This window comes from Panthera pardus, unplaced genomic scaffold, assembly GCF_024362965.1.
Source record: "Panthera pardus isolate Hobbes unplaced genomic scaffold, ASM2436296v1 HiC_scaffold_17, whole genome shotgun sequence".
NCBI lineage: Eukaryota > Metazoa > Chordata > Mammalia > Carnivora > Felidae > Panthera > Panthera pardus.
In genome coordinates, this window is record NW_026526732.1 from 87,899,125 (window position 1) to 87,912,759 (window position 13,635).

Genomic DNA, 13,635 nt, shown 5'->3' on the forward strand with positions numbered 1-13,635 from the left:
AAATGTTACATAACCTCAGAAATAGACCAACATCCATAATAGGATTTTAGTAAAGGAGATGTATTATTCAACAAATAGTGCTAATAATTGAATAGTTTCCTTGAAAAAAGTTTAATTCCTCTCCTTTTGTTATACTCCATATAAATCCCATATAGATTAAGTAAATAATAAAATAATATGAAGTACAAGAAAACTAGAAGAAAATGCTAAGTGACTACCTGATTTTGGTTGAGAATAAAAATAAAAGGAACTCAATGCATACAAGCAAAACAAGAAACCACAAAGGAAAATCATTTGCTATTTGACTACATAAAAGTTATATTTACGTATACAATGAGATTAAACATGAAAATGAAAGGCCAGATTGACTAGGATATAAACCCTAACATAAGAGATAGAAGTAATATCTTTAATATATAAAGCATAGCTATAGTCAAATAGAAAAAGAACGAATAGAATAGTAGGTAAACAGTATGAACAGGTAATTCTTGTCAGATTCACTCTTCTCCTTTTAAGCAATGGGATTTTTACCCATGAAATGAATAAATTGGAACTTTTCATTCAATGGAAACTTTTGTATATCTGAAAAGGTTAACATTAAGGGGCCTTCTCTTGGATAATATGGTTCTCCCAACAGTGAGGTCTAGCAGTTCTTTGAACCACTCCTCTAACCATCTTGCCTCTTATTTCCATTGTTGTATTTGAGACTTTGTCAGTAAGAATAACTGTAACCCCTCCATAATATCAATTTCATAAATTATGATATTGGACCACCATAGTTTTAACTACTCTCTTGAGTACCTTGGACTCCCAAACTTTTGATGCCACCAAGACTGCGAATCCATTGAACAGATTTTTCATTATCCATCAACTCACTAGATGGCCTCTCTCTCTTATTTATTTAGTTTAAATTCTATGGTCACTTGCTATAATCACTCCCTTTGTACACGACTGACTCTCTTGCCCCATTCTTGCTTCTAGTACTCACCTGTCAAAACCGGAAACTTGTTTAAATCTATGTCTTTACCCTAGTGTACATGCTGGACGAGATCTCCCTGACTAGTCTCTCTTCAGTTTATGACCATGAACCTCAGTCGGGAGGGTGGAGGGCCTAGGGCTGCCGACTCATCATACTCTATGGTCCCTGGACTCTCCTTTTCTCTTAGAAGACCCTCTCCTTAAATCTCCAACCTCTTCTCACTCAAATTCACTCTCAGATGATGAACTTTTTCCTCCATCTCTTAGAAAATTTAACCAATCAAAAAGAACTCTACAGACCCCAACCAATTCTTCTTGCAACGTATCAGCATCTATATCCCTATACTCTTTTTTCCACCTGTTACCATAGATCAACTATTCATTTCCTCTCTGAAGCCAAACCTTCTATTTATATATTAGTTCCCATTTTATTTTAGCTATTTGAGAATGTCATTCCAGAAATTCTCCCCTCTCCTCCTATATCATCACTCCCCTGACCCTTTCTACTGGATTATTCCTTTAGCATATGACTATTATGATATTTCTATGGTCCATTCCTAAAATCCATTTTATAAAACCTTACCCTACTTCCCCCAGCAGCCCCCAGCCCATTTCTTTGCTTTCCTTTACAGCAAAACTCCTTGATCATTGTTTATACTGTATTTGCTTTCTCTAATTCTTTTTTCTTATTCTCTCTTAAATCTATTCACATCCAACAGTTGCTCCTACCAAAATAATGAAGTAATAATTATTATTGCTAAACCTCTATATTGATAAATCCAATGGTTAATACTTGGCCATCCTACTTGACCCCATCCCCATCATACTTGACCTATTTGCAGTGTTTGAGACAAGTGATCACTCCCTTTACCTTGATACATTATCTTCGCTTGGCTTTCAGGACACCTAGTTTTCCTCCTACCTCCTGGTCATTTCATCTCAGTTTCCCTTGGTCATTCTTCCTTTTCTTCCTGATCCCTTTATGTTGGAGGCCTCAGGGCTCATCCTTGGTCCTTTCCTCTTTTATGAAATCTACTGTCATTCCCCTGGTGATCTTATCAAGTCTTCTGGTTTTAAACTTGGTTGTTCCAAGCATATAGATATCCCAGCATGCTCCACTGACTCCTTTTTCAAACTCCATGCCTTCATATTGTGTTGCCTACTCACTACTTCTATTTTTCTCTCTAGTAGATACTGCCAAATTTGACCTCATGTCCAAAATTATACTGATCATCCTCACCCTGTCTACACAGCCTCTGCCTATTCCTCATTTCAGGTGATGACTTCCCCATCATGCCAGTTTCTCAGGTCAAAAAACTTGGGAGTCGTCCTTGACTCCTCTTATTTGGTTCTACCTTCCCAGTATATCCAGATTCTAGCCACTCCTCACTATCTCCACCATTTCTACTTTGATCTGAGCCAACCTGTACTATGGGAATAGTCTTCTAATAGGCTTGCTTGCTTCCACTCTCGCTTTCCACCTGCAGGCCTATCACCCTGAACTGACTGAGCCACCCAGGTGCCTCTATGTTCTAATACATCTTGAACCAAGGTGAGTTTACTGATAACATGTTTGAATATCACAGCAAAGTTAAATTGCTAGACAAGTTTTTAAATACTTATTCTCAATCTATACTTACCTTGCCACAGGATCTATAACAGAATTTGCAGACTGGCACTGGTCGTCTCTGGCTACATTTTGAGTAGTATTGCCTTGTGTGACCACATGGCTGGGCTACACCTTACTTCTACCCCTACCTCTCTGACCTCATCTACCACTCTCTCTTTCCCTCATTCCCCTGGTCTCCTTTGGTGTAGCAGCAATGCTCACGTCTCAGGGCATTTAGACCTGCTATTTACTGTTTCACAAAATTGTATACATTTACGGTATGCAGCTTAATGATTTGATATATTCATACACTGTAAAATATTCACCAAAATTAAGCTAGTTAACATCTCTATCACCTCACGTAGTGGTAAGAACACTTAGCAAATTTCAAGTAGATGGTAAAGTATTACTACCTATCATCACCATGCTATACACTGGATTCTTCTTTCAGGGTTGAGGGGACTTGGCTATCTCTCCCTCATGCTTTCAAGTCTTTGCTCAGATCTTGCTTTCTCAGACTCCTATTTATAGACCCCTCTCCTTTAGCACACCTGAGCCCCCTTAACCGGTTCTACTTTCTCCTTCTTTCCACAGTACTTACCAACATTTATTATTTATTTATGTTTATTTTAGTTTCTGTATCCCCTTCCTAAAAAGTAAGTTCCTCGAAGGCAGAGATTTTTGTCTGTTTTGTATTCTTAGGTATCTAAACCTAAAACAGTTCCTGGTCCAACAGGAGGTGCTCAATAAACATTTTTGAATGCTGAATCTGTGACATTTTTAACCCCTGTACTTACCTTTATACCTGGAAATCCTTCTAGTCCTGGCAACCCCATTGCACCAGGTTCTCCCTGTTAAATATGAACATAGGAAATTCAGAAACAATGACCAATAAAGTTTTTTAAGCATTGGTTTCAAACACAAAGATTTTTTTGTTTGCCAAAAAAGTATCCCCTCAAACACGGATTAGCAATTTAGCAAGTAATCTGTATGCTCTATTTTCAAACATCTGCATTCTTGCATTTGGTGTTTGTCAACATTTTGAGGATTAAGCTAGTCTCTGGAGAAGTATGAATATAATTTCTGATTAATTATTTTTATTCTGATTAAGAATCTAATTAGAACGAATCCCTCTAGTCAGTGATAATGCCAATTTCAATAAGAATTAAAGGAAAGGCCAGGCTTTAATGAAGTTTGCCTATTTGTGAGGTACCCAGGGATGCTAGATGACCAGAGAATATGGCTAAACTCCTTAAGAGCAGAGGAAGATGAAGGTCTGATAGTAAAGTTGACCATCCTTCAGTATTCTCCACAGCACGACATGAATTGTGAATGTTTCAGAGGATGGCCCAGAAGCAGCATCTCCGGTGATTCTAAAAGTTATAGCTCAAGCTCATGGGTCACTGGGAGAAGATAGGTAAGCATTTCCATTCAAACAAATCTTTTACATATTCTAGTGGATGGTCCCAGGTCAACTGGAGACTGCAGGTTCTCAAGGAATATATTTAGAAAAGTTACTTTTGGGATGAGCACTGGGTGTTGTATGGAAACCAATTTGACAATAAGTTTCATGTATTGAAAAAAAAAAGAAGTTAGGTGAAGGACACTGCTAACTTTGAGCAAATAAACATTAAGGCTTTTAAATTAAGAGAGATAAAGTAGGTAGTTGTTTGATACATCCTTGTTAATGAATTAATGTTAACTGCAAATATTTTCTTAGGACACTGGATGCTTTCAACATAATCACATAGAAAAGGAGCTTTCATTCTCTGTAAGTATATTTTTGCATGCATAATTCTACTCTGCTTCAAAATATGACAAAGGCTCCAACTTCCATTATTATTTATGATACTGTCCTTATTACAGAATACTTAATGAATAGGCAGATGACTTGATACTTCTCATGCCTTAGAAATCTTTTTAAAGGTCCACTAATATGTAACCTGTCAATCAGACGAAAAAAAAAAAGATGTTCAGATTCTATTCTGCATAAAGCTCTGTAAAAGAGGTCCTGGGTTATTGACAAAGGAAATGAGCTCTTTGATTCTCTTTGTTTACATTCTCAACAGTCCTTAGGACAGAGGAAGGTGGTCACCCAATCAATCAATATTTATTTGAAAGTAGTTAATAATTAAATATTTAATTGAAGCTGCTTATAAATTAAATACCAAAGGAATTAAACGGGGAACCTCAGAAGATAAATTCAATTAAGGGTAATTTTTTTCTATAAAGGTTTACTGAGAAGATTAGAAACAGTGGTGTACATCTACCGTCATGGCAAACGAAGGATGCCGAAGAGTAAATCTCTCCCCCCGCCCCCAACTGCCAATTGACTTTTTCATTTTCTACTCTGACCTATAATTCTACCATTCCTGGCTTATTTTTATGGTAAGAAAGTATTATTTTTCTGTAGGGGACAACTGGTGTGAAATGAAGGGAGGTGCACGGTGGTGGTGACAGAGGGCCCAAAGAATCATTTCAACGGTATATGTAAGATAAACCTGAGGGTTTACACAGTGTTTATTTCATTATATTCCAGATTTCTGTTTTTTGCTTCACCCACTTAAATCACATCTCTAAAAGCAAGGAACATCCTTCAGTCAGTTTTTATCCTTTATCTTTTGTTGTAGCTAAGAAATTTGAAGCTTAATTCCTTCAAAGTCTGCTCAAATCTGTGTATATTTTTGTTGCTACCTGTTTTCCAATCCAAGTGAATTATAACTTATTCTTTATTATAATACTTTTAAAAATATGTTATGACCTTGATATGCAATTATTAATGAAAAACTTGAAAGAATATTCCAGAAAAGTCAGTGTGAAGTCTAGGTGCTTCTACATGATTCAGAGGGGCTGTGAGTCAGTATGAGAGGGAAAGACCAGCAAGAAACTTTTATCAACAAGATAAAAGAAATTTGAAGTTAGAGTGGAGGATATGATTGGTGAAAGCATAAAAATTGTTAACAGATAAAAGGGGGGCTACATGAAAAAGAAAACAAAGGAAACTTCTAAATTACATTATTGGGGTTCAGAAACTGGTACTATCTAAATTGAAATTATGCTTTCAGAGGTAAAACTGGCTCTTAATATATATTGGCCAATAACAAAATATATATGCTTTAATGCATGTCCTTTGAAAATATATTTAGATATGCAAAGATTACCTTGTATGCTTCTTGTGGTCTTTAAAATTTACTCATCTAGTTTTACTAAACTGTATTGTAATGAAAGGGACTTAATTTTTTTCACATGACAATGGAAAATAATTTGAAAACTTTATTTCAGTTTCAGGCATATCTGACTTTCAGGCATACTGTATAAATCAAGGTTAAAATGTTAACACAAGTGCAATATGAGAGAACATATTCAAGGACATATGTTTGAGAAGAACATGACAGGAAAAACTACCAAGGAATAAAGGTAATCTAATAAATTTGGCAGAACCTTCAGAATGATGCTCCATGGCTGAGAAGGATGCTTGAGAACAACTGTTACCCTCTGGGTAGCTGGGGACATGATCTCTTCTTCCCATGCTGAGTGTTAACCTCCTGATACACCTAATAAGCAGGTTTATGACAGCATACCACATTTCCTACAGAATAACTGCCTAAGATATTCAAAGCAAACACACAGTCCCTTTCTTTTGGGGGGGAGGGGTAGGGACAGGCTGGGTACATATTAAGGAATTCCTTTCCAGTAAGTATTTCTCTTCCACAATCTACCTAACACTGAGTTAACCATCAAAGTAATGCTAGCAGAAAAAAGTGCTCCATTTATTAGGAACTGCATTCGTGCCTTCCTCCATCACAGGGCGATTCTGAAAGTATCCTAATAAAAGAGACAAATGCCAAAGGCAGTGGCATCAAGACCAAAGCATCTTAAAAATGAACACATTGCTGGTATTTCCTTGGTTTCCTGCCTCCTGCTTCCAACATGTTAACTGATGAACATCTGAGAAGACAGGCCATCTTTTTCAGATGCTCTTTGTTCAAACTTTAATAAAGACTTATTTTCTAAATGACACAAAGCATGGGAACATACATACCACTGGACCAGGGTCTCCTTTTGGGCCCTACAAGAAAAACATGGGAAGTCACTTTGAAAATAATGATGGAAAAGCAAAATTATAGAATGTAGAGCATTTTAATACAATTTGTTTTATACACAGGAAATATCTGCAGGTTTTATTTTGCTACGGTTTGGATTTGAAGAATAAGATGAAGAAACACAACCTGATGGAACCCCCACGAGCGTGACTGCTTGGACACTGATTTTGTCCTTAGATGTACAATCCAGAAAGTGACACCACCATGCAGAATGCTGTTTTTCGTGATTTAGGCTGTGTATGTTTGCTCTATTTATTATAATTGGTTATCATTTATTTCCTACTGCATAAGATTTTGGTTATATTTGTAACATGTATTTTTTTCAGTGAACTTAGGAGTTGTTCGTTTACTTATTGTGGTTGTTCAGCTAAAGTATACTTGGTAATGAACAGCTGTACTCACAGGGGGGCCAGGGGGGCCTGGAAAACTGGGAACATTCACACCTCCCTTCAAAAAAGAAAGAACACGGTGAGAACAATTTACAGCAACTCATCACTGGAAAATAATTTTACATAATTACAAAAGTAAATACCTGGATTTTATATAAACTGCTCATTCCATTTCCTTCATTGAATGGTACACCCTTAGGAAAGCGATGAGATAAAGAATTATTCTTTTTTAACTTAATAGTCTATCTTTTATCTTTTTACCAAAAGATATTTCTCTGATTTTACTTTAGAAAGGGAGTTTAATGCTACAAGTATAATAAAACCAAGTTTCTATTGTTGGCTTTTCAAAAGAAAATGTGTGTGTGTGGTGGGGGGCGGTGTGTGGGGAATGGAAAGGAATGTGAGCTGTACCTGGAGCGCAGAGAGACTTTCAGTGAGGGTGTGATTAATGTTTGGGTCTGACAGATAAGACGCTAATGCATTCAGAGGAAAATACTATTTGCTCATTAAAATTCAGTTTCTGAATTGCCAATTTATGCTCACTGTTTACAGCCCGGTGACCTGCAGGCTATAACACGGTAGTGCTGATGAAGATGTCAACAGGGAGCAATTTGGCTACTGAAAAGTAATTTTTTTCTACGGCCTCTTCATACTAAGTAGAAAATTAAAGTAAATGGGGGAAATGATGTTACTCACAACCCTTTGTGGATGTTTCTACAAAAATATATTCTGTAGAACAAAAGGGAATAAGAACTTCCTAATAAATCTGACCTGTGAATAGAAAGCCCCCTGGTAACTAACAGAAAGAGAACTAAATTGAGAATCTAAAAAATCATACAGTTTGGGGGCGCCTAGGTGGCTCAGTCGGTTGAGCATCCGACTCTTGGTTTTGGCTCAGGTCATGATCTCACAGTCATGAGATCGAGCCCGGAGTTGGGCTCCACACTCACAGCTCGGAGCCTGCTTGGGATTCTCTCTCTCCCTCTTTCAAATAATAAATAAATTTTAAAAAGTCATACATTTTGGCATTCAGGCAAAATTTGCATATAAAATTTTAACTGGGGCCTTTTATCCTTCTTTTAAAAATTTCCCAAAGAATCAACAACCTGCATTTTTCCCTTTTGTGATTTCCACATTTCAGTTACAAAACTGAAGAAGCCATCATTTCATTGTTTTTGGGTGATGGTGGCCAATGGTGTTCAGTGAATGTGATTTGCATACATCTTCAACACACTAGTGATGGAAGGAAAAATGTTCCATTCATTTATTCCTTTATTATTTCACTCACTCATTTGACAATTGTTGAATGTCTACTGTATTTTAGTGTGCTGAGTCCTTGTCAGATGAAAGATATTTTTGTCTGAGATTTCCAGAGAAGGTTTCTCATAAGAGACAATATGTAACTTATCTTGAACAGTGAATAGTTTTGAAGAATTCAGGGGAAGAAGATTTCCTAACCCCATGTAAAATATAGGTCCCTTTTGTGAACTCATGCTAATTTTGATTGTTATGTCCACAGGAGAGGGAGTGAATTGTAGGATTTGAGCCCCAAATGCTTTGTACCTTGCTTCTTTGTCAAGGGAAAAGGCAAGTAAACAAAATGAAGAACAGAGTTAAGAAAACAGAGTGCAAATCTTATTTACGTGCATAAAGTGTGTGACTGCATGCAGCCTAATAACATATCTTTCTTGCCTTCAGAAAGATGAATCCTGTCCCTTCTTAGGTGAGTTTGGTTTCTTAAAATATTCCTGTGAGGTAGGGTGGAAAAGAACATTTGGCCTGGACCAAAGCTCTGCTGTGATTTAAGCGTGGCCCCACATGAGGGCAGACTTGCCACGGAGAGTGGTACCTCTCCTCTCCACAGTCTCCTTGACAAAGTGCACATCTGTCTCAATCGCAGGCACGAAAACATTGATGGCTCTTGTACATTTTATTTGCTATGTGCTATATAAATAGAATTTCTCTGCATCTCAGACATCGTGGATGATAATGAACAGATATAGCATAACACCAAATTCTGTACCAACTCACATAGCCAGAAGGGAGCTCTTTTTAAAGCCCCTTTTTTCTATGTATGAGGCTCATTGAGGTTAAATGACTCTCCCAGGGTCTCTCAGGTAGGAAGTGGAGAGTCAGGGCACACACTCAGGTCTCCAGAGTCCAGAGTAGGGATGCCCGTAGTATGCAAATCTGAGCACTGCAAATTAGGGCTGCACTAAAGGGGAAAAATCAGGTCTCCCCAAAGCTTCATTGGCTATCATTTATATATCTATGTGTGTGTGTGTGTGTGTGTGTGTGTGTGTGTGTGTATACACACATATATATACACATATATATACACACACACATATACTTATATGTATATATATATTATATATACACACACATACATATATAAAAGTTGATATATATGTATATACACACACACACACACACACATATGTATCAGACAACTTTTGTCCCTGAGAATATCTAAATGTAGTCTGATCTCTGAGTTATTAACATACATGAATTTAAGTTTTAAACCTGAAGTAACTCACAGGCGGTCCAGGTGGTCCGGGTCTCCCAGGGGGTCCCTCACTGCCCTGCAAGGGATATAGAGACCAAAAATCAATGGTTTACACATTTCTACACAAGCTTATGAACCAGATTGTGCTTGCTCAGAGAGCTGTATTCTAAAATCAATATGATTTTGTTTCAGCCTTGCAAAGTCTTATTCAGCTTGGCCTTTTCTTTCACCTGGGAAAATACATTCCCAGACCACAGGAAAGGTGAATGCCTTTTCCCACACCCGTTCGGATTGCCAGGGTGTGAGCCCCAGGGATCAAGCTTATTTTTAGATGGAGCTAGGCTGCCTGGGTGATCCTGCCCTAGACTTTAAGTGTAGCTGGGGAAATTCTGTCCTTGTCGGGGTGCAGAGTAGCACACTTCCAAGCAGGGACAGGCTTGGGGATATGCCTTCCAGGGTCAGCCCCTCAGTTTCAGCGTCATCTCTACCACCTTCATCTTTGGGGAACCAGAGGACCATCCATATAATCTGACTAAAGTAGAAAATCACACCCTGTGTTGTGTCTTGTGGGAGGAGAAACTTCTTTCACTCCCTAAGGTAATATTAGACTTTACAACCAAGTCAGGCACATCCCGTTGAACAGAAGTGACTGTGGTACAACATTGTTTAAGGAAAATGTTCTTTAAAGTTTAAACAGCCTCAGACATTCTGCTTACAGGAGAAGAAGACTAAAAATGGAATTGTGAAAAATGAATTCAAGCTGAAACCTGAAAAATGGATTTCACTTTTGTTTTTATAAAACATACAATGCTTACGGATCCATATTAAGCAAAGATATTATGGTCCCTTTGATGCCTTTAACCAGGTTTTCCTGTAACTGTGCTTTTCTTTTAGAATAATAGCCTCATAAAATCTTTAAGTCCCTTAATGTCATGGGAATGGCAAGAAACGGTTAATTAAAAAAGAATCCAGAGACAGTAAAATTCCTGCCTATAATGCCCCCAAATTTTGAGGGATTTCAGTTCATATCCATGACTTTGATGAAGGATTTCATTCCAATCTCCCCACTTTCTTCCAGTAACAAAAAAAAGTGTCATAAAAACTATTTGTATCTTTATCAATGAAAATAAACTGTAAAGTTTTTATTGCAATGTATCTGCCTGAGAATGAGTGACAACGAGTATATTGTATCTTTCCCCAAACTGCTTTGATGGTGGCTAGCTCTCTAAGACATGTCATCTGCTGGTGACTGCTAGCAGTGTCCTCCAGGGAATTATGTCATAGTTCTCATGAACTATGAAAGCACAACAAACAAGGAAAAATATGTGCCTGTTGAAAAGACTCTTTTTTCCTGGCACAATTAAAAGTCGTATTTTCATCCTTGATTGTGCCCCAAAGCTCATCTCAGTGTGGAATTCCCATTAACTTCAAAAGGCAAATCTCTGAATAATTTCCATAGAGAACAGAGAAAAAAGGCTGGTGGGGTTGGGCAAGCTTCTTGGGAAGACTATCAGAAAAAAATGTGCAGAGACTATCTAAAATAAACACATGGCTCCTTTCAAAAATTTTTTTTTGAATTCCTTTGCTTCGTGATGCCACTATGCCCCATTTTGGTCATTTCAGGGTAGAAGCCACCTGAGTAGCTTAAGTGGATTCTTGATTCTTACTCCCCTCATTTGAGTACCTAATCTTATTTCACTTGTTGGCTGGCTGTGTCTGGACTTACAGTGTGGAGCCGATTTAGACCTAAAGTGGGTAAACATATGAAGCCCTGTGGTCTTTCTGCCTGAGACTCCTCTGACCATAGCAACCCATCTGTCCAATCAACTGGACTCCCCAGAAAACAAGTGTCCTAATTCCTTAGTGAATTTCCCCTATGACTCTCAAAGGACAGAACTTCCAGATTTTCTCAGCGAGCTGTCTGAAGCCTTGGTACCTGTGGCTGGAGTTCCTGATACAAACCATCTTACCTGCACCTCTTCAGAAGGCTTCCCCCACTCCATCCTCGTACATAGCCAGATTCCAGGACCCTGAATCCAGCTTGGACTTTTACTATATGGCACCAGTGTTCTATTCATTCTTTTTCCCTAGGAACCTGTATTCAGACCAATTTTTGTGTGTATGTCCTTTCAAGCCCCCTACCAGAGTAACTATTCCCTGACATTATTCCTACTTTCAGGCTTTGCTTGATTTTACAAGGATGCTTGCCATCCCCCAAGCCCCAGTTGAGACAGTAAGTGAGGCATTTCCTCTGTACCTTGTCACCCTTTATTCCCATGGGGCCAGGATGTCCAGTTCTTCCTAACAAGCCCTGTAAAACACAAAACCAAGTTTGTTACACAAAAAACAACTAAATGGCCAAAAGGCATTGGAAGTTGGTTGCTAAAACTGATATGTTTTGAAGGTCATTTGATCCTAATTAAATCAGTCCTATAAGCTTATATGTCTTCAGGCTGATACAGCAGCTGTATCCTGCTGATAAGCCCTTGCAAGGGTAAAATTTGTATTTGTGGTCGCTTTTTCACCTTGGCCAACCACATTTAATGACCTTAATTGGAACCTTTTGATACATTTAAGAATTTAGCCTTGCTGTTTAAATGGCAATTTACATAACATTATGCCTTCCTAAATGAGCTATAATTTTGGTAGCGATCAACATTTTAAATACTTGAAGACACGGTAGAATTAACAACGTGCATATTAAGTTATGCGATCTGCATCCTACCAGTGGAAAATATAATTTAATTTTAATTCTTCTTTGAGAATGGATAGTGAAAATAACCATGGTTCTTTTCACAGCTCTTCTCTTAACTTTTAATTTTAATGTAAAATTTAAAACCAGGTTTGTTCTATACAACTGTGGTGAAGGCATAAATGATAAGATTTTAATTATGGCGAACCCATGCTTTACAACACAAAGGAACATGATCACATGCCTACTCATGTGGGAAATACAATTTGCATGGGAACTCAAATGAATTGCTGGAGAAGTTGAGACTTGAGTAGGGTTGCTAGATTTAGCAAATAAAAATACAACATTTGGGACCAACTTATGCTAAAAACGTTATTTATTTATATGAAATTCAAATATGACTGCATGTCCTGTATTTTAACTGGCCACTCTACACTCGACAGCACATTAGTGACAGGTTGGGCTTAGCAAGTAAGAAAGGAAAAGAGATATTCACCTAGTGGAAAAATGGAATATGTTTTATTATATAATATTTAGTTTAGGTGAACAGTTTTTAGGAAAACAGTATAACCAAAGACCACGATGTTGTGTTTGAAGGGCAGTGAAAAAAAGGTGTTATCTAAAGTAGATGGTATTTTAATGGATAAATAGGCAAAAAATAAATTGAATCTGATAATCTTTGGCCCATCTTTTTCCCTTTAAAAATGTATATTCTTAGTTTATGGTGCTTAAGAATGTAAGGGTGTAAACATCTGAATATCTCTTACAAAGGTTAATGATGAAAAATTATAAATAAAAAATAGAATGCTCCTTTACATATAACTTCTATTCAAATAGACTAGCTTAATTACAGACTGCTTCTACTCTCATAGAATTCTGATGACAAATCTCTATGAACCTGAGCAGCCTTAAGTAATACTAAATGAAAACTTGAGACATGGGATGCTATTTTTCTAGGCAACAGCTGGATAATCTACATAGACACACAGAGAACAAAAGGCAATGTGGAATCTAGTTCACCTTGCATCATCCCAGCGGATGGGAACTGTGAATGAAATAGCTTTAGTGAATACTTACAGGGGGTCCAGTGGGGCCTGGAGCACCTGGAAGGCCTGGAATTCCTTGAAGACCCTAGAAGAAATAGTTCCTATCATAAAATCTGTTACATAGTTAGAAGCAAGGCATTTTAGTTGATCAAATATTTTGACTATTGAAATTAAACATCCATGTTGGCTAAAAACATGATATAGATGATAGATACAAATACCTGCTTTCAAAGGGTAAGGATGGCCAGCTAAAATGCCATGACATGGAATCTGCAGCAAACTTAATTTAATGTGTTTGGTGATTCATAG

The 13,635-nt window shown here is 37.5% G+C and overlaps 1 protein-coding gene across 1 annotated transcript in view; it reads right to left on the reverse strand.

Moving 5' to 3' along the window:
- Window positions 1-13,635, reverse strand: part of COL19A1 (collagen type XIX alpha 1 chain) — a 345,794-nt gene that overhangs the window by 37,807 nt on the left and 294,352 nt on the right. Inside the window, exons 36-42 of the mRNA XM_019417657.2 lie at window positions 13,358-13,411; window positions 11,846-11,899; window positions 9,620-9,664; window positions 7,223-7,273; window positions 7,093-7,137; window positions 6,630-6,656; window positions 3,385-3,438 (exon numbers count right to left, since the gene is read on the reverse strand). Of these exons, the coding sequence (XP_019273202.2) occupies window positions 3,385-3,438; window positions 6,630-6,656; window positions 7,093-7,137; window positions 7,223-7,273; window positions 9,620-9,664; window positions 11,846-11,899; window positions 13,358-13,411 (330 nt within the window). The remainder of the gene's footprint in view (window positions 1-3,384; window positions 3,439-6,629; window positions 6,657-7,092; window positions 7,138-7,222; window positions 7,274-9,619; window positions 9,665-11,845; window positions 11,900-13,357; window positions 13,412-13,635) is intronic.